General features: G+C 60.9%; 1 protein-coding gene across 2 annotated transcripts; it reads left to right on the plus strand.

The window, feature by feature from the left end:
• Nucleotides 1-1,594: 1,594 nt before the first annotated feature.
• On the plus strand, nt 1,595-4,341 carry CD7 (CD7 molecule). 2 transcript variants are annotated; one of them, XM_012452795.2, is made up of 4 exons: nt 1,595-1,836; nt 2,248-2,568; nt 2,823-2,953; nt 3,646-4,341. In XM_012452795.2, exons 1-4 carry the CDS (start codon nt 1,755-1,757, stop codon nt 3,757-3,759), a joined length of 648 nt encoding a protein of 215 aa, XP_012308218.2. In that variant the 5' UTR covers nt 1,595-1,754; the 3' UTR covers nt 3,760-4,341. The 2 variants fall into 2 exon arrangements, with proteins under 2 accessions (XP_012308218.2, XP_012308217.2); XM_012452794.2 differs by having other exon boundaries at nt 1,598-1,836; nt 2,820-2,953.
• The last annotated feature ends 15,537 nt before the right edge of the window (nt 4,342-19,878 follow it).

The following is a 19,878-nucleotide window of genomic DNA, read 5'->3' on the forward strand; positions in this document are numbered from 1 at the left end:
CTCTTTTTTCTTTTCTTTTGTTTTTTTTTTTTTTGGAGACAGGGTCCAGGTCTGTCGCCCAGGCTGGAGTACAAGGGCGCGGTCAGGGCTCGATGCAGCCTCGACCTCCTGGGCTCAAGCTATCCTCCCACCCCGGCCTCCCAAAGTGTTGGGATTGCAGGCGTGAGCCCCTGCGCCCAGCCTCAGGTCATTCTGAAACTGGTAGTGTGGGTGGGGCGCACGGTGGTCCCGGTGTCCCCTGCACGCCCAGGCAGGAAACCCCGGAGGAGGTCCTGGGGCTGGAGTCCCTGAGGATTTTTATCTTTTCCTGCTGGCTGGTCTGTTTCCATTTTCCCTACTGGGATTCAGTGCTGGTCCTCACGCTGCCTTTCCCCTCGGTGTGTGGGGCACCCCCAGCCCCGCCCAGCCCCGTGCTGGCCTCGGGGATTCTGCCCTGCTGGTCCCACCGCCCCGAATGCTGATCCCTGAGGCCTCAGCTGGTTTCGCCCACAGCCTCTTCCTGGGTTGGCCTTTGGGGGCCACACCTGAGCCCTGTCCTGCTGGCTGTCCATCTGGCCTCCCCGAGGTCAGCTCCGGGTGGGAGGGCCCCCGGTCTGCACTGCCCCCTGCTCCTGCCACAGTGTCTGGCATAAAGACACCCGCTGAGCGTTGGTGACCGAATGCACGCATGGAGCAGAGGCCAGAGGAAGGGCTGCTCTGGAAAGCGCGTTAGCTCCACATCCTTGCTGGGGTGCTCCAGGGCCTCTGGGCAAGATTCTGCCCCAAGCCCTCTGTCTCTTGTTTACAGAGAGCCTGGAGGAGGGAAACCGGCTCCCCCAGGACCCTCAGCCCAGCAGACAACCTGCACCACCTCCCAGCCCCACACGTGTGTCAGCGCCGTCTGCTGTGGCTGTGTGGCTGGGGCCCCTGGGAAGCAGCTCAGGGCTGCAGGTCCGTGTGTGAGTCATGCACATGCATCTCTGCACACACACGACACACACATGTGAAGCCACTCCTGCACGTGTGCTGCAGATCCTGGCTCTGGGCACTGACATGGATGCTTCATCATTGTAGTGGGAGGCCCTCAGAACAGAGAAGTGCCCCCTTTCAGCAGACTCAGACCTCCTGGGGTCAGAGGCCGGGCATGGGTCTTCCTCAGCTCCCTGAGCTGAGCACTCAGGCCTGGCACGCTCCTCCCAGGAGGAGGGGGAACCTCAGGCCTGGACCATAGCTCAGCCCTCCCGCCCCCAGGTCGGCTGGTCAGCTGCAGCGTTGGACACAGGCCTGGGATCCTTTCACAGCCACACCTCGGGGGCTGGGTCTGGCCTGCCCTGCGCACCGTGTGGGTGACTGACAGTGGCTCCAGATTTCTGGGCATAAATCAGATTCCAGTAGAAAGTGCCCCAGAGGACCAGGCAGGCTGGGCCGAGGCAGCCCTGCCCCTCACCTGCAGACCCTGCCACCTGCCCCGAGCCAGGGGTCCCTTCTCGGTCCTCTCATCTGCCCAGCCACCAGTCTTGACCTCCTCCCTGTGGAGATGCAGAGGCAGGGTGGGGGCAGGGACACCCTGTGGTCAGGACGGCTCTTGGGGAAGCAGCGCTGGGGAGGGGAAAGTGAGGCCACCCAGCACCACCCCCGTCTGAGGCACCGCCTCCAGGAAGCCCTCTCTGAGCTCTGAGGCCTGCGGTCTCCTGTGTGCTGCTCTCCGTGGGGTCCTTCTTACCCAGAGGGGCGCAGTTGCACTTACCCGGCTGGGAGGGCTGGGTGTGGGGAATATGGCCCAGCCCCCGAGGCTCCTGCTGCTGGCCCTCCTCCTGGCACTAGCCCGAGGCCTGCCCAAGGCCCTGGCCATCCAAGGTAAGAGCTTCCCGGACCCTCCATGGCCACATCTCTGGAGCTCCCCCTGCCCCATGAGCTCAGCACCCCCAGCCTGGGCCACAGCACAGCCCCTGGGAAGCAGGTGGGGTGTTGAGTGGTCTCCTCTGTCTGGGGACTCATTTAAGAGAAGGAGAAAGGGGGACCCCAGGTGGAGAGTGGCTGGGGCTGTCCAGTCAGGGCCACTGCTTTGGGAGGAAGAAGCCCCGAGGCCTTGGAGCATGAGGACAGCCCCCGGCGCTGGTGCCCAGAGCTGCTCCAGGCACTGTGTCTTCAGCGACATGTCAGCCCTGGGCTGTCCCAGGCCCTACTGTCTCCACCACGGTTCCCTGCAGGGAGGACATTCTCTGTCCTTCTGGCCAGCCTGGTGGTGACAGCCCAGGTCCTCCCTAGAGATGCAGCAGGCTCCCTGCTTCACGATCGCCCCCGTGGAAGGCTCTGTCAACATCACCTGCTCCACCCGTGGGGCCCTGAGTGGGATCCACCTGAAGCAACTCTGGCCACAGCCCACAGACATCATTTACTACGAGGACGAGATGATGCCCACAGTGAACACACTGTTCCGGGACCGTGTCAACTTCTCGGGGTCCCAGGACAAACTGACCATCACCATGCACCGCCTGCAGCCGGCAGACACCGGCACGTACACCTGCGAGGGCGTCACGGAGACTGATGTCTTCCGCCCCCACCATGGCACCTTGGTCCTGGTGACAGGTAGGGAATGCGCCCACCCGGGCCCCTCCCCCAGCTGCTGGCCCGGCCAGCACCTCCAGCCCTTATCGGGGCGCCCTCCCTCCTACACGTGCTTGCACTGTTCCGGGTCCCAGCCCACCCCCTCCCCAGCAGCTTCCTAGATAGCTGCCCCTCCTCCCCTCCACTGCCTCTCCCTGCCCTGAACCCCAAATCCCAGGGGCTCCAACATGGTTCTCCCCCGGAGAATCCCTTCCTTCCTTCTTTCTTCTCAGAAGAACTGTCCCAAGGAGCACACAGATGCCCAGAGGCCCCGCCGACAGCTTCTGCCCTCCCTGCGACCCTGACGGTGGTCTCCTTCCTCCTTGGGCTGGGCCTGGGGGTGGCATGTGTGCTGGTGAGGACCCAGGTTAGTGTAAGCCCCAGCTGCCGCCTGCATCCCCACAATTGTCCCTCTCCTGAGAGCAGAGTGGGGGGCGCCAAGGCCTCAGAGGAAAACCCCAGCACCTGACGCCGCCTCTGCAGGCTCCAGGAGCTCTCAGGGTGGAAGTGGCATGGTAGGGAGGGAGGGGAATGAGCTGTGAAGCTGGGGCCCGCGTGTGCACGTGTGAGTGTGGGACGGGGGGTCTCTGAGGCCCACGTGTGCACGTGTGAGTGTGGGACGGAGGGTCTCTGAGGCCCACGTGTGCACGTGTGAGTGTGGGACGGAGGGTCTCTGAGGCCTGCGTGTGCATGCCGGAGTGTGCGGGCGTGCTGTGTGGTCACGGGAAGGGGAGGGGGCCTCGGACAGGCACAGGGTCTGGTCTGCGGCCACTGCCCTCCGTCCTTGCTGTTTGTCTGGGGCGGAGTGGGGGCCTGCTCGGCCTGGGCTGGGGCGTCCAAGCCGCTTCCACCCTCCTTCTTCAGAGGCACTGCCCTGGGGTCCGACCCGTCCCTGTCTGGGGAAGCCTCTGCCAGGAAGCCCTGGGGCTCAGGAGAAGTGCAGCCAGCCCAGAGGAGCCCCTCGGGGGTCCAGTGTTAAAATTAGAACTGACCAGAGTGGGGTGGGGTCCAGGACACCACTCCAGCCACCGGTTGCGGATGACAGGTTCTGTTTTTCAGATGAAGAAAGCGTGCTCATCTCGGGATAAGGACTCGGTGGCGGCGTGTGTGGTGTACGAGGACATGTCCCACAGCCGCTGCAACACGCTGTCCTCCCCCAACCTGTACCAGTGACCCAGTGCGCCTGCCATGCCCCGCCGGGGTCCCCCCACCGCCTCCCCTGCCCCACCATGGCCCTCATCCTGCCACGCCCTTCACCCTGCCGTGCCCCCTGCCCCACGGTCCATCCCCCTTGCTCCACCGCCAACTTCTGCCCCAACAAGCCCCCTGCCCTGCGGTCCTCCCACTGACCCCCACCCCAGCGTCCCTGCCCCTCTGCACCCTCGGCACACCGCACCCCTCACCCCGATGTCCTCCCACTGCTGCAGCAGAGTTTGGAGGGCCCAGCCCCACCCAGCTCCAACACAGAGGCAGTGGTCAGGCCCCACGGTGCTTCTTAGTGGACAATGACACCTCCTCCAGGAAGCCTTCCCTGCCCAGCCCACACCGCCACGGGGAGAAAGCCTGACTGTCCTTTGGCTGTGTCTCCAAACCATGGCCAAGGAGGACTTCTCTGTGGGATGGGCCTGGGTACAAGCCCCTGTCCCTTCAGTGCCGGCCCCCTCACCAGCAGGCCCCCAAACCCCCAGCAGCCAGGCAGAGGAGAGGCCAGTCCCCCAACCAGCCTTACCAGAAATAAAGTCTTCTATGCTTCTTTTTCTGACTTCCGCATTTATTTCTCAGCCAGCAGGAGCGAGGGGGGGGGTGTGTGCGGGGGGTGCGGGGAGGCAGGGGGGGCGGGGGGCTGACACTGCAGACCCTCCCCAAGCCTCCGCCCGGGACTGAAGGAAGCGCTTCCCCCCCCAGCCCCGAAAGGAGTCCTGGGGGCCTCTGACCTAGAGAAGCACATCACCTGGACAGATGGAGGCCGGACCCTGGGGCCCTTCAGGAGCCTCAGGACGCCCCTTCCACCCCATCCCAGCACACAGCCCCTGGAATGACGCCTCTGAGGCCGACCCCAGGGCAGGCAGGGACCAGCAAGCTGAGCACTGGGCTGCTTCGCTCCCCTCCTGCCCCTCCTCCTCGTTCTCAGAGGTCCCGGCAGGGAGAGGAGCCACAGCAGGACTCTCAAGATCTTCCCGGCAGTGCAGCTCCCAGGCTGCACCAGGGGGTACCAGCCGTCCTTCCACCAGCGGGGGAAACGGAGGCACTGGCCTCAGCCACTGCCTGGGGAGCTGCCCGGGCCCACACACTGCGCTTCACTGCCCCGGGACACAGGCGGGGAGAGCCAAGGTGGGGCCTTTGTGCAGGACCCTCACCCGCCCCCACACCTGCCCCTCACCCACAACCACACCTGCCCCTCACCCCCCTACACACCTGCCCCTCACCCCCCCACACACCTGCCCCTCACCCACAACCACACCTGCCCCCACCCACCCCCACACCTGCCCCTCACCTACCTCCACAGACAGGTGAGTCAGGTGGGACAGGTGGGTGAGATGGGTGAGGTGGGTCAGGTGGGACAGGTGGGACTGGTGGGTCAGGTGGATCAGGTGGGACAGGTGAGTCAAGTGTGACAGGTGGGACAGGTGGGTCAGGTGGGATAGGTGGGACAGGTGTGACAGGTGGGTCAGGTGGGACAGGTGTAACTGGTGTGACAGGTGGGACAGGTGGGACAGGTGTGACAGGTGTGACAGGTGTGACAGGTGGATCAGGTGGGTGAGGTGGGACAGGTGGGACAGGTGGGTGAGGGGTGACAGGTGGGTCAGGTGGGACAGGTGTGACAGGTGGGTGAGGGGTTACAGGTGTGACAGGTGGGACAGGTGTGACAGGTGAGTCAGGTGGGTCAGGTGGGTCAGGTGGGTCAGGTGGGTCAGGTGGGACAGGTGGGACAGGTTGGACAGGTGGGTGAGGGGTGACGGGGTGACAGGTGGGTCAGGTGGGACAGGTGTGACAGGTGGGTAAGGGGTGACAGGTGGGTCAGGTGTGACAGGTGTGACAGGTGAGTCAGCTGGGACAGGTGTGACAGGTGGGTCAGGTGTGACAGGTGTGACAGGTGAGTCAGCTGGGACAGGTGTGACAGGTGGGTCAGGTGTGACAGGTGGGACAGGTGGGTGAGGGGTGACAGGTGGTTCAGGTGTGACAGGTGGGACAGGTGGGTCAGGTGGGACAGGTGGGTCAGGTGGGTCAGGTGGGACAGGTGTGACAGGTGGGTCAGGTGGATCAGGTGGGACAGGTGTGACAGGTGGGTCAGGTGGATCAGGTGGGTCAGGTGGTTCAGGTGTGACAGGTGGTTCAGGTGTGACAGGTGGTTCAGGTGTGACAGGTGTGACAGGTGGGTCAGGTGGGACAGGTGTGACAGGTGGGTCAGGTGGGTCAGGTGGGACAGGTGGGTGAGGGGTGACAGGTGGTTCAGGTGTGACAGGTGGGTCAGGTGGGACAGGTGTGACAGGTGGGTCAGGTGGGTCAGGTGGGACAGGTGTGACAGGTGGGTCAGGTGGATCAGGTGGGTCAGGTGGTTCAGGTGTGACAGGTGGTTCAGGTGTGACAGGTGGTTCAGGTGTGACAGGTGTGACAGGTGGGTCAGGTGGGACAGGTGTGACAGGTGGGTCAGGTGGGTCAGGTGGGACAGGTGGGTGAGGGGTGACAGGTGGTTCAGGTGTGACAGGTGGGACAGGTGGGTCAGGTGGGACAGGTGGGTCAGGTGGATCAGGTGGGTCAGGTGTGACAGGTGGTTCAGGTGTGACAGGTGTGACAGGTGGGTCAGGTGGGACAGGTGTGACAGGTGGGTCAGGTGGGTCAGGTGGGTCAGGTGGATCAGGTGGGTCAGGTGGTTCAGGTGTGACAGGTGGGACAGGTGGTTCAGGTGTGACAGGTGGTTCAGGTGGGACGGGTGGGACGGGTGAGACAGGTGGGTCAGGTGTGACAGGTGGGTCAGGTGGATCAGGTGTGACAGGTGTGACAGGTGGTTCAGGTGTGACAGGTGTGACAGGTGGGTCAGGTGGGACAGGTGTGACAGGTGGGTCAGGTGGGTCAGGTGGGACAGGTGTGACAGGTGGGTCAGGTGGATCAGGTGGGTCAGGTGGTTCAGGTGTGACAGGTGGTTCAGGTGTGACAGGTGGTTCAGGTGTGACAGGTGTGACAGGTGGGTCAGGTGGGACAGGTGTGACAGGTGGGTCAGGTGGGTCAGGTGGGTCAGGTGGATCAGGTGGGTCAGGTGGTTCAGGTGTGACAGGTGGGACAGGTGGTTCAGGTGTGACAGGTGGTTCAGGTGGGACGGGTGGGACGGGTGAGACAGGTGGGTCAGGTGTGACAGGTGTGACAGGTGGTTCAGGTGGGACAGGTGTGACAGGTGGGACAGGTGGGTCAGGTGTGACAGGTGGGACGGGTGGGTCAAGTGGGTCGGGTGGGTCAGGTGGTTCAGGTGTGACAGGTGGTTCAGGTGGGACGGGTGGGTCGAGTGAGACAGGTAGGTGAGATGGGAAGCTAAGCCACGCTTTCTCTCTGGGAGAGGCGAGAGAAAGCTTCAGGCCTGTGCAGATGGCCCTGGGGGCTTGTAGCACAGCCAGGGCCCTGCTCATCACTGGCCAGGCACTGGGTCCAGGGTCCTGGGCCCAGAGAGTGGGTTCCGTTCCCTATTCTGGACGAGATTAGCAGGGCAAGGCGGGCAGAGCAGTGATGGTGCCTTAGCCTCCCCTGAGAACCCGGACCTCAGGACAGAGGGTGGGAGCTGCAGGGCAGGAGGAAAGGGCCTAGGCCACCCACCCGCCCTGCACCCATCGGGTCCCATTTAGATGCAAAGGTGAGGGAGTACCAGGTGGGCTGGGGCATGGGGGCGGCTCAGGCTCTCTGGAAGCTTCCAAAGGCCCCCTGGGGAGAGAAGGGCCTCATCCGGCAGCCAGGGCAGGTTCGGTGTCCAGTGCTGCCCAGCAGCTGAGTCAGGGAGTCAGGGCTGTCATGAGTCCACTTACTCCTCCCTCCCTGCCAGTGAGGGCTCTTGGAGCTGGGACTCAGCACCCTGCGGCCCCTGTCCCCTCCCTGCCACCCCCATGCAGAGCTGCCTCTTATTGGTGGGCCTCACTGAGGCTTGAAGCTGGGGGCACCAGTGAGTCTGCAGGGCCCACACTAAGCCCCGGCTGCTGAACGTGGGTGCCTCCATCCAGGGCATATGCTTGGGGTTGTCGAGCTCCTGAATCAGGTACGTGGGGGTGGGTGAAATGCTCCCTTCCCCGCCACCGCCACCACGCAGAGGCAGAGGGATGAATGCACTGGGCTGCCTGAAGGCCAGGCCCCTGGGGCAGCACCACACAGGCAGGGGCCTCCCAAGGCAGGGATCACAGGTAGGGAGTCACAGATGGGGGGGGTCACCGGTGTGGATCACAGGTGTGGATCATAGGCGGGGGTCACAGGTGTGGGGATCACAGGTGGGGGTTATGGGAGGTCACAGGTGGGGGTCACAGGTGGGGGTCACAGGTGGGGTTCACAGCCAGGGGTTACAGGTGGGGGGTTACAGGCGGGGGTTACAGGCAGCAGTCACAGGTGGGGGTCACACGTGGGGTTCACAGGCAGGGGTCACAGATGGGGGTCAGAGGTGGGGGTCATAGGTGGGGTTCACAGGTGGGGGTCACAGCCAGGGGTTACAGGTGGGGGGTTACAGGTGGGGTTCACAGGCAGGGGTCATTGGTGGGGGTTCACAGGTGGGGATCACAGGCCAGGGGTCACAGATGGGGGTCAGAGGTGAGGGTCACAGGTGGGGTTCACAGGCGGGGGTCACACATTCTCTCCATTTTCCACTTGTTCTGTGTCAGCCTCTGCCTGGAGGAAAGGGTTACCAATGCTGTTGGAAAAATGGCCTCAGAGAACAGGACTTGGATTACACTGTGGCCTGGGCAGCTGGAGTGGGGCCCAGGAGCTGGTGGTGGACGTGGGGAGAAAGGAAGGGAGGAGGGAGAGGGGCGGGGACAAGGGGGCAAGGGGCGGAGGGGCGGGGAGCAGGGGGAGGACGGATGGGGCCAGGCCACCCCGAGGCCTGCAGGGTCGGCAGGGAGAACACCCGTCGGCTGCCACTGGGATGGGTCGGCCAGAACCCAGAGCTCAGCAGGCCTCACAGTTGGGCTGGAAGGGCTGGAGCCACGCAGAGGATCCCTAGCCTCCCCGCAACAGGGCGGGGTTGCAGCTGCTCCTCGGTCCTCTGCTCCCTTCTCCTCCCCACCCCCAGCCCCAGGGGCCCCCTCCGCTTGCTTGATTGGTGAAGGACAGTGGGGCGGGCTGATGGATGAATGGCCGCTGGGCAGGGAGTTGCTGTCTGGCTGAGACTCTCAGGCTGCTCTGCATCCAGCAGGCAGCCTCTAGGACCCCCAAGCCTCCCGGTCTCCAGCCTGTGGGCAGGTGGCTGCCCTGCTCGGAGACAACCCTGGGCCTGGAGCTCCTTAGGTGCCCCCAGCACATCCGCCTCCCCCTCAGGTCCAAGCCGTCAGCTTCACCCCATTGTCGAATACATTTAGTGTTCATGAGGGCCCACGGGGACCTGGGGAGACCCTGCCTCTCCTTTAAAGAAACCAGGCCTGAGCCAGGAGGAGGTGGCCCGGGCCAGGTCAGCGAGGTCTGGGAGACGCCCGCCTGCCCCAGGCGATGATGATGGGGATGCAGGGTCCCCTCGGGAGAGACCTCAACCTCCCTGCCCTTCGGAAGTGGGGAGTCACCCCCAGGGCAGCTGGACAAGCTCTTCAGGAGCTGTGCAGGGTGGAGGAGGGGCTCTGCCTGGGGCAAAGATCTCCAGGATGGGGTGCCCCCGACACAGGGACGAGGGCGCCAGAGGCCGGGGCCACCGCAAATGGCTGGGCCGTTCCCACGCTCAGCCTGCCTGGCCCAGGCCCCCCACGCCTTGGGCCACATGGTGGGTACCCCTCCCCTAGCTTCTGGGGAAACAGCCTGTGCCATCCTGTGCATCAACTCTTGGGGCTTCCTGAGTTGAAGATCAAAGTCTGCCCTAGACCATGCAGAAAGATACCAGAAGCCAGGGGAGGGTGAAGACGCTGTGGGTGCCGGGCACACAGCTGCCCTCTCCTTCCTTACCCACAGATCGGGGCTGCTGTGGGATTTGGGAAACGGCTCCCGGAGGCCGCAGCAGAAGGCCTGGCTCCAAGGCTGGAGTGCCTGGCCACCGTGGCCGCAGAGGGAAAGCCAGGGTGCAGAGGGAAAGCCGGGGTGCAGAGGCGTGGAGCTAGAGAGACCCATGCCCCCAGCCACTAGGCAAGGTCGAGCCGGGGTTTGGGTCGGGCTGACACCGCTGGGGGCTGCGCTTCCTGTTTCTCACGGTGGTCAAGGAAGCGGCATCCTGCCTCTCTCTCTCTTCTGCCACAGCATTCGCCCCCAGAGCAGGGCTCCAAACCACCACCCGCCCCTGGCCTGGGGCCTCCAGCAGGCGCCCCAGCTGCCTGGGACACCTCCACCCACGACAGGACTCCCTGTCCTAAAAAGACCCCTGCCTGGGGTTCTGCTCCAGCAGCCCCTCCCAGCACTGCTAAAGGCTCAGCACCCAAAACACTGTCTTGAGCTTTGGGCCAAGCAGCCCCCAGCCCCGCAGTGCAGGCCGGGAGAGGGCGGCCCAGAGGATGCCCCAGCTGCCTCAGGCCTCCTGGGTCCCTATGCCAGCGAGTGACTTGGAAGAGTGCTTCTCTGGGGGGGGGGTCCAGACCCCATGGAAGTGGTTTTGCTCAGGCGGGGGGCTGCATCCCCTCACCCCACCGTCTCCCTCCCGGGAGCAGGAGTTGGGAGCCAGGTCCTGGGGGGTAGCAGGAGGTGGTCACTGCCGGTGCTGGCTTGCTGAGACCCCAGCCCCGCCAGGCCCAGGCTCTGGGACCGGGCTGCTCTGCTCCCCGCATCCGCCCTCACCCCGGACTTTGGAAACAGCATAAGAGAGGGATCTGCAAAGTTTTTCCAACTCCCCTCCCCGCCGTAGGCCCTAATTTCACATTTGCTGGTCTTCAAAGTCCCAGCCTGGGAAGCTGAAGAGACCCACTTCTCAGTAAGTCCTTGGGCCTGGCTGCTTGGCTGCTGGCCTCCCTGAGCACACCTCACGCCTCGAGAAGAGGCCGAGCAGCCTCGGTGGCTGGAAACCGCGTTCCAGCAGCACAGACACCACTTCCTACCCTGTAGCAGAGGCCTAGCTTCCCAGGGAGCCTGCCCCACCCAGCCCGGGAAGAGCAGTGGCAGGAGCCCTAGATAGCGGGGTCCTTGCCGGTGGACAGAGCGCTGCAAAGTGGCGTACAGGCCATGTGGGGCAGCCCCTGTCTCACCCAGATGTGAGAAGGCCCGGGCCCTACCTGGCACTCCCAGAAGAGAACACCTAGACCCTTAGAGTCCTTTACTGCTCCTCCCACGCCCTCAGCGGGGCAGGACCTGGGACTTCAGACCCCCCAGGCCCCAGGCGGCCGCCTTTCCCACACCTGGGGGTGATGTCTGGGGACCGGGCTAGTCTGCATGGACTCCCTGCTGAGGGCCAGGGGACCACGGAGCCAGAGAGCAGGGCTCCGCCCCTGAAGCCCCTGCAGTCCTGCCGTCTCCAGGACCAGCTCTGGGGCCCCAGCACAGACATGCACCCCCAGTCCTGGTCACCAAGCTCTGTGCGGGGGGGCCTTGGGATGGAAAATCTGGTCAGTCATCTCGTCCTGGCCTTTCCCCGCCTCTGCCCATCAGCCTGGCCACCTCAGTGCCCCCCAGACCTCCTTGCTGGGCACATCTGGGTGTGTGGGGCCTGAGGCTTCTCCACGTCCAGGGGACAAGGGAGAGGCCCAGGGGGCAGCTTCCTTCACTCACGCCCTGCACACCTCCCTCCAGGCCCACCTGGAACCCCCTTGTCTCTGCTGAAATCCTCTGGGCCAGCCCCAGCCTGCCCTGACCTGGGATGGGCCTGCCTCTGAAGCCTCTTCTGCCCTAAGACAGCTCCCAGAACGCGGCCTCCCAGCTCAGTGGGCCAGGGACCGCGTGGCCATAGCCCTGGCACCCTGCACTGGGCTGGCCACGGCCGAGAAGGGCTGCCTGCCCTCTGGTGGTGAGGCGAGGCATGGGCAGCAGACCGCCTGCCAGTGCTTCCTGGCCTGCAAGGGAGTTTGACTAGCAGGTGGGGAAACTGAGACCCAGAGGCAGCAGAGACTTTTGACAAGAGATGGAGTACCCCCTCCCCACCAGGACACCTCAAGGTGCATCCCCAGCGGGCTGGGCCGTCACAGACCAATGGGAAGTCCCTGCAGGGCTGTCGCCCTCTCATGGAGAAACACACATCCCACAGGTTAGCCAGCCTGAGAGCTGGGGTTTGCTGGGAGCAGCAGGACTCACGCCCCAAAGTCGGTGGCATGTGGGACTTCAGGGGAAGTGGGCTAGCAGTCCGTCTTCTCAGCACACAGAGAGCTCCCGAAGCCCGTGAGGAGGAGCAGAACGCACGGTCAGGTCTCGAACAAGTGAAAATACCCAGCCGCACTCATCGTTACAGAAATGCAAAATGCAGCTCACAAATGCAATTTTCACCTGTGAAATAGTAAAGGTTTCAAAAATCTATCGTCCAGTGTTAGCGACGGCATGGGAACAGTCTCCTGCACCAGGTTTTGTTCACAGTATAGAAGACGAATGCACGCAACCCAAGAAGGAAACAGCAACCCGGCCAGCACGGGACTCAGCCCGCGACCCCGGCACTGTGGGAGGCCGAGGCGGGAGGATCCCTTGAGCCCAGGAGCTCCAGACCAGCCTGGCCAACATGGCGAAACCTGGTCTCTACTAACAATATGAAACTTCGCTGGGCGTGGTGGCATGCGCCTGAAATCCCAGCTACTCACTGAGGGCTGAGGCAGGAGGATCGCTTGGGCTCCAGGAAGTTCAGGCTGCAATGAGATATGATTCTGCCACTGCACTCCAGCCTGGGTGACAGAGTGAGACCCTGCCTAAAAAAAAGAAAAAAAAGAAAAGGAAAGAAGGCCGGGCACGGTGGCTCACGCCTGTATCCCCAGCACTTTGAGAGACCAGGGTAGGAGGATCACTTGAGGTCAGGAGTTCAAGACCAGCCTGGCCAACATGGTAAAACCTCGTCTCTACTAAAAATACAAAACTTAGCCAGGTGTATTGGTGCGTGCCTGTAATCCCAGTTACTCAGGAGGCTGAGGCAGGAGAATTGCTTGAACCAGAAGGCAGAGGTTGTAGTGAGCCAAGATGGCACCATTACACTCTGGCCTGAGTAGCAGAACAAGACTCTGTCTCCAAAGAAAAGAAAAGAAAAGAAAAGGAACAGCAGCCCATCAGAAAAGTGAGTGGGGGGCGCCTGAGGAGGAGACGCGGAGCCAGAAGCTCAGGCATGCCCCTCACCACGGCAGGGACCTCGCGGGCTCAGAGCCCGGCCACCCATCCGTCCGGCGAAGGCGAAAGGCCCGACTTTGGCAGACGCCAGCCAGGTTGGGGGGCACTGAATTCTGCTGACTGGTGGAGGGAGCAGGGGATATTTTGCCAGCTTTGGAGAAGAAGCCCCACGAGGTCACGGACCTCCATCCTGCTGTCTGATGGGCGCCTGGCTGCCCCGACTGCCCCCATGGCCATGTCTCATAGGGGCTGAAGAAAGCGCCGAGGGGTCTGTGCACTGTGGGGCACCCCTCACCCCAGACACATGAAGGACGGCTGCAGATGTATCTGAGGAAATGGCCCCATCAAGCTCCGTGGTCAGTCCCTCAGCGCGGGGAGCCGGGCAGGTCCGAGAAGCTGTCGGAGCTGAATTTATAAGGGACAAATACTCGTCATAAAGACAAGCCTCGGTGAGTCTGCGTGGCCAGCAGTCTCTGATCCATGCAGGGTACTCTTGTGTCAGGCCTGAGTGTTCCGGGATTGCTCCAGAGGCTGGCAAGGGCTGCCAGTCTGTCAGGGTTGGAAAGTCCAAGCCACAGGACCCGGTTTCCTTTCTTAGCTGATGTTTTCCTAGAGCCCCGTGAGCTGTTACTTGCCTTGAGTCGGAAGCGGTTTGCATTTCTTTTTTTTTTTGAGACGGAGTTTCGCTCTTGTTACCCAGGCTGGAGTGCAATGGCGCGATCTCGGCTCACTGCAACCTCCGCCTCCTGGGTTCAGGCAATTCTCCTGCCTCAGCCTCCTGAGTAGCTGGGATTACAGGCACGCGCCACCATGCCCAGCTAATTTTTTGTATTTTTAGTAGAGACGGGGTTTCATCATGTTGACCAGGATGGTCTCGATCTCTTGACCTCGTGATCCACCCGCCTCGGCCTCCCAAAGTGCTGGGATTACAGGCGTGAGCCACCGCGCCCGGCCCGCCGTTTGCATTTACGCCTGTAAATGTATTCATCCTTTTCATTTATGTAAGGTTATTTTTGTTTTGGTTTGGTTTTTGAGATGGAGTCTGGCTCTGTCACCCAGGCCAGAGTGCAGTGGCACAATCTCAGCTCACTGCAACCTCCACCACCGGGGTTCAAGCGATTCTCCTGTTTCAACCTCTTGAGTAGCTGGGATTACAGGCACCCGCCACCATGCCAGGCTAATTTTTGCATTTTTAGTAGAGATGTGGTTTTGCCATGTTGGCCAGGATGGACTCGAACTCCTGACCTCAAGTGATCCGCCCACCTCGGCCTCCCAAAGTGCTAGGATTACAGGCACGAGCCACCGTGCCCGGCCAAATTTTGGTTTTCTACTGCTGTATGAGAACATTAGGCCCCAGCAACACGTCACTGTGTAAGGAAAAATAAAAGTGCTGCTGTAACTGGAAAAAAAAACGCCAGCCTGAGTGCTGATGCAGTGACAGCTTGGTGACGGCCGCGCGGGCGAGGGCTACTCCCCTCTCCATCCTCCCCTGTGCGTCTCAACCTTCCTGAAGTTACGAACAGAGGGAAGGGGTGAGGGGTCTCCATGGCGACCAGGAGGAGAACAGGGACTCGCTCCGAGTGAGGAAGCAGGGCCCCGAAGCAGGGGGCGTCGCGCTGCCCATCTGGGTGAAAAGAATACAGATGGCTCCGAGGAGGGGCTCACGCCTGTGCTGGTCTCCAACGTCACAGGAGGAGCAGGAACCACGGGGGCTCCTGGGCAGGAGGTGGAGCTGGGATTCCCATCGCCCGTCCTTTCCACCACTTGAATGTCTGTCTGCCTTGGACCTGGGCCTTTCCTGGGTCTGTTGGTTGTTGGTTTCACTGAGTTACTTCCGGAGGCTGGCAGGAACTTAGGCATTCGTTCACTCGGTTCATTCCACAGCAGTGGGGGACTGACCCCGCCTGGCCCAGGCTCAGTGTTGGAGACGGGGCACCAATCCCCCCGCCCTCCTGCTGGCCTGCCCTGTGACCCCCACCTCCCACGTGGCTTCCCAGAGACTCAGCCAGCCCCACAGTCACAGGAGGCCAAGGCCCCTTAACAAATTCCCCATTTTCTGTAAACCCGTAGGTGCCTCCTAGAGCGTCTGCTGCTCTGAGCCGACCCTGACAGACCCCTGCACCACGTGTGCTTTGCCCAGCTGCCTCTGCAGACACAATTCTGAGATCTTCATGACCCCACATTCAACCCCCTCCAGGGCCTGAGGCCCCTGTCCGGTGAGGGGTGTGCCCTGGGTTGTGTCCTTGGGGACTCCACCAACACTCGGTCACCATGGATTCCTGGGGCTCCCAGTCCCGTCTCCCAGGTCTTCAGCTTGTCACCTCAGGCCCTTCAGGAGTGGAAATCACGAACCTACCCACTGGGCCATCTGCAAGACTGGAGCCAGCATTCTGCAGGTGGACGCCGGCTGTCCCCTCTCCCAGAGCTCCCTGGGCCCCCCTGCTGCCCCATGGGGCCCTGCTCTGCCTGCTGGCGGCCTCTCCCTTTCCTCCGCTGCCTCGGAAGGCGTGGGGGCGTCCACGGGGTCTTGCCTCTCCCTCATGCCACACTCTCCCCTCTGCACCCTTGCTCATGCCCACTCCCCTGGCCACATAGCCAGGCGCTCACGTTGCCTCTGCCAGCCCCAGAGCCCCACCCCAGGCACCTCCACCACCTACAGGGTCCTCAATGGTAGTTCTGCCCTGAAAGGCATGTAGGAGGCTGCTCTGGCCAGAGCGACCCGCCAGGTCCAGGGTGTCCCGTGCGGTCAGGGAGGAGCCTGGAGCCGGGCGAGGGGCACAGGGGGAGCCTGGAGCCGGGCGAGGGGCACAGGGAGGAGCCTGGAGCCGGGCAAGGGGCACAGGGAGGAGCCTGGAGCCGGGCGAGGGGCACAGGGAGGAGCCTGGAGCCGGGCGAGGGGCACAGGGAGGAGCCTGGAGCCGGGCGAGGGGCACAGGGAGGAGCCTGGAGCCGGGCGAGGGGCACAGGGAGGAGCCTGGAGCCGGGCGAGGGGCACAGGGAGGAGCCTGGAGCCGGGCGAGGGGCACAGGGAGGAGCCTGGAGCCGGGCGAGGGGCACAGGGAGGAGCCTGGAGCCGGGTGAGGGGCACAGGGAGGAGCCTGGAGCTGGTCAAGGGGGAACGGTTCTCAGGAAGGTTACCCAGCCGCTAGCTGCAGCTCTGGGGGTTGGCGAAGGTTCCGTTCTCCCACGCTGGGGTTTGTATGATCATTTCCTTGAGATGACGCTGTTTCCACTGCGCACAGTCCTGGCCACGTCATCCCTCCCAGCCCACGACTTCCGGGTAGATGCTGCTGGGGTTACTAAGGGAAATGAATGCGGTGTTTGACGGAGACCTGACCCCCAGGGCAAGGATCCGGGGTGAGGACACAGCACACGCAGCCTCCAGCAAACACGAGGGGCCCGGTAGGGGCTCAGACCCAAGTGAGCCCTCCCCAGCCCCGCTCCCCACACGCACACACACAAGCTTCCTACGTGCCGCCCACCCTGGCCGTGCGTGACTCTCCCCCAGCCTCGCCCCTCTCGGCTGTTCCTGTTCCAGCGCCTCCTCTTCCTCCCAGCCTCGCCGGCTCTCACTCAGCCCTCGCTCAGCCCTTCTGGCCTCCGTCCAGGAGGAACCTGGGGCCAGGCCCTTCCCATACCCGGCACAGCAGCCCTCACCTCAGTGTGCCGGGAACTGGAGATGAGCCCCTGTTTGCTTTTCTATTTTGCCAGCTTGTGAATAATTTACAAATGTAAAAACATGGACAATAAGAAAAACTTTTATTAAAAATTGTCATATTAATGCAAACATAGAAAACCTCCTTGTAGCTGTAGCCAGTAAGTTTGCAAGCACAGACGTCTTAAGCAAAGAAGGAAGCCCTTCTGGTATCGTGAGATGTTCAGGCTGGACCACATCACATGACTGGTGATGACGTTCCTGCCAGCCACCAGCTGCAGGGGAGATACACCGTCCACCAGCTCAGCATCCCCGTCCAGGTGCGGTGCTGGGTCACCATCCACCAGCTCACTGATCCCTGTCCAGGTGCGGTGCTGGGTCATTCTTCCGGAATGCTCTCATTTCTTAGGATTGCAGGCATCGTGGCACAGCTGGGAGCCACGGATGTGTGGTGAGATGATTCCTAGGACAATGGAATGCAGACATCTCATGATAGGAAAGATAAGGCCACTGGGATCCCGAAGTCATGTGGCTCAGGAGATGTTTATCTGCCTGACAAGATGGGCTGACTCCTGCATCTTAGGCCAGGATGGGATGCGTTTTACTCTCTTAGAAAAGTAAAAGTCACTTTGTGTTCTCTTTGCACTTTGGAAGACCCATAAGAATATTAAACACATGAGCTACCAATCCTTACAAGACAACTGCTCCAAAAAGCCATTCCAAAGCTAGTTTCACAGGGCGCTGGGGGAAGGGGGCAGGGGGGAAGGGAAGGAAGGATGGGAGGAAGAGGAGGCTGAGGGGAGTGGGGAGGTTGGAGGGAGGGGTGGGCAGCAGCTGGCAGGCAGTTGGGAGCTCAGGGTTGGGGGCTTCCAGGCATCTGCACGCTAACGTTCACGACCCCAGACAGAAATCGGAATTATGCTCTTTCCATATGTAACATTTCATTTGGCCTACTTGACGGAAGGTTAAATAAAATGTCCACTAAACCGCATCACTACTAAGGTGCTAATACTCTCCTTGCAACGTGACTAAAGCCAGCAGCGGAGGGAGCTGCTCAGAACCAGGGACCGAAAGCTGTCCTCAGCAATGCTGTCTGCAACACAGTTCTAAGTGGTGCCTTTACGCCAACTGCACTACGGCTATTTTACCCAAGGTTCTGGGGCACAGCGGTGTTGGAAGGTTTCTTTTCCAGATCATAAACCTCTTCAAACATCCTCCTGTAATAGTTCATTTCCAATAAAATGCCATTAGGACAGCATTAGTCACAGCAGCTAAGGTATGGAAGGGACGTAAGTGTCCCTCAGTGAATGAATGGGTAACAAAAAAGTGCACGTACACCTTAGAATACCACTGAGTCTTTAAAAAGAAGGAAATCTTCCTGGGCATGGTGGCTCATGCCTGTAATCTCAGCACTGGGAGGCCAAGGTGGGCAGATCACAAGGCCAGATCAAGACCATCCTGGCTAACACGGTGAGACCCTGTCTCTACTAAAAATACAAAAAATTAGCCAGGCACGGTGGCACGTGCCTGTAGTCGCAGATACTCGGGAGCCTGAGGCAGGAGAATCGCTTGAACCCAGGAGGCGGAGGCTGCAGTGAGCCAAGATGGCGCCGCTGCACTCCAGCCTCGGTGACAGAGCGAGACTCAGTCTCAAAAAAAAAAAAGGCAATCTGTTATTGTTGACAACATGGGAAAACCTGAAGGACATCATTAAGGGAAATGAGCCAGGCACAGAAACGCAAATCTGCAGGCTCCCACTGAAACACATGTGGAGTGCAGAAAAGTGGAAATCGCAGGAGACAGCAGAAGGCTGGGCGTGGTGGTCGGGCGAGACGGCTCACGCCTGTCATCCCAGGATTGGGAGGCCAAGGAAAGCGGATCACCTGAGGTCAGGAGTTCAAGACCAGCCTGGCCAACGTGCTGAAACCCATCTCTACCAAAAATACAAAACTTGGCCGGGCGCAGTGGCTCACACCTGTAATCCCAGCACTTTGGAGGGCCGAGGCAGCCGGATCATGAGGTCAGGAGATGGAGACCATCCTGGCCAACATGTTGAAACCCTGTTTCTACTAAAAATACAAAAAATAGCTGGGCGTGGCGGCACGCATCTGTAGTCTCAGCTACTGGGAGGCTGAGGCAGGAGAATTGCTTGAACCTGGGAGGAGGAGGTTGCAATGAGCCGAGATCGCATCACTGTACTCCAGCCTGGCAACAAAGAGAGACTCCATCTCAAGAAAAATAAAAAATACAAAAATTAGCCAGGTGTGGTGGCAGGTGCCTGTAGTTCCAGCTACTTGGGAGGCTGAGGCAAAATCATGGCTGAAACCCAGGACTCGGAGGTTGCAGTGAGCTGAGATCGCACCGTTGCACTCCAGCCTGGGCAACAGAGTGAGACTCAATCTCAAAATAATAATAGTTACCAGGGGCTGGGGTGGAGAGGTTGGGAGAGGTGGTCAAAGGCCAGGCGGGACATCTGCTCGACATCCATCCAACATGATGACATTATTAGTCATCATGTTGTCATCAACAACAATGTATTTTTCCATGTTTTTGTTTTTGAGACAGAGTCTCGCTCTGTCGCCCAGGCTAGACTGCAGTGGCCCTGTCTTGGCTCACTGCAACCTGTGCCTCCTGGGTTCAGGTGATTCTCATGTCTCGGCCTACTGAAGAGCTAGGATTACAGGCATGCACCCCATGCCTGGCTAAATTTTGTATGTTTAGGAGAGACGGCATTTCACCACATTAGTCAGACTGGTCTGAAACTCCTGAAGCCATGTGATCCAACCACCTGGGCCTCCCAAAGCGCTGAGACTGCAGGAGTTAGCCACCGCACCTGGCCTTTCTGAAAATTTTAAACGTAGATTTTAAGTGTTCTCCCCACAAAAAAATTATGTGAAGATGCATGTTAATTTGCTCAATGTAGACATTCCACAACGTATGTATTTCAAAACAATGTTTTACATAATCAATATATACAACTCTTGTTAATTTAAAAAACAGGCCAGGTGCGGTGATGCCTACCTATAATCCCAGCACTCTGAGAGGCCAAGGTGGGTGGATTCGAGATCAGCTGGTCAACATAGTGAAACCCCATCTCTACTAAAAATACAAAAATTAGCCAGGTGTGGTGGCGGCACCTGTAATCCCAGCTATTCGGGAGGCTGAGGCACAAGAATCGCTTGAACCCGGGAGGTGGAGGTTGCAGTGAGCCGAGATCGCACCACTGCACTCCAGCCTGGGCAACAGAGCGAGAC

The sequence above is a fragment of the Aotus nancymaae genome, unplaced genomic scaffold, assembly GCF_030222135.1.
Source record: "Aotus nancymaae isolate 86718 unplaced genomic scaffold, 86718_ANA_hifiasm-v0.15.2.pri h1tg000089l, whole genome shotgun sequence".
In the NCBI taxonomy this organism is placed as follows: Eukaryota; Metazoa; Chordata; class Mammalia; order Primates; family Aotidae; genus Aotus; species Aotus nancymaae.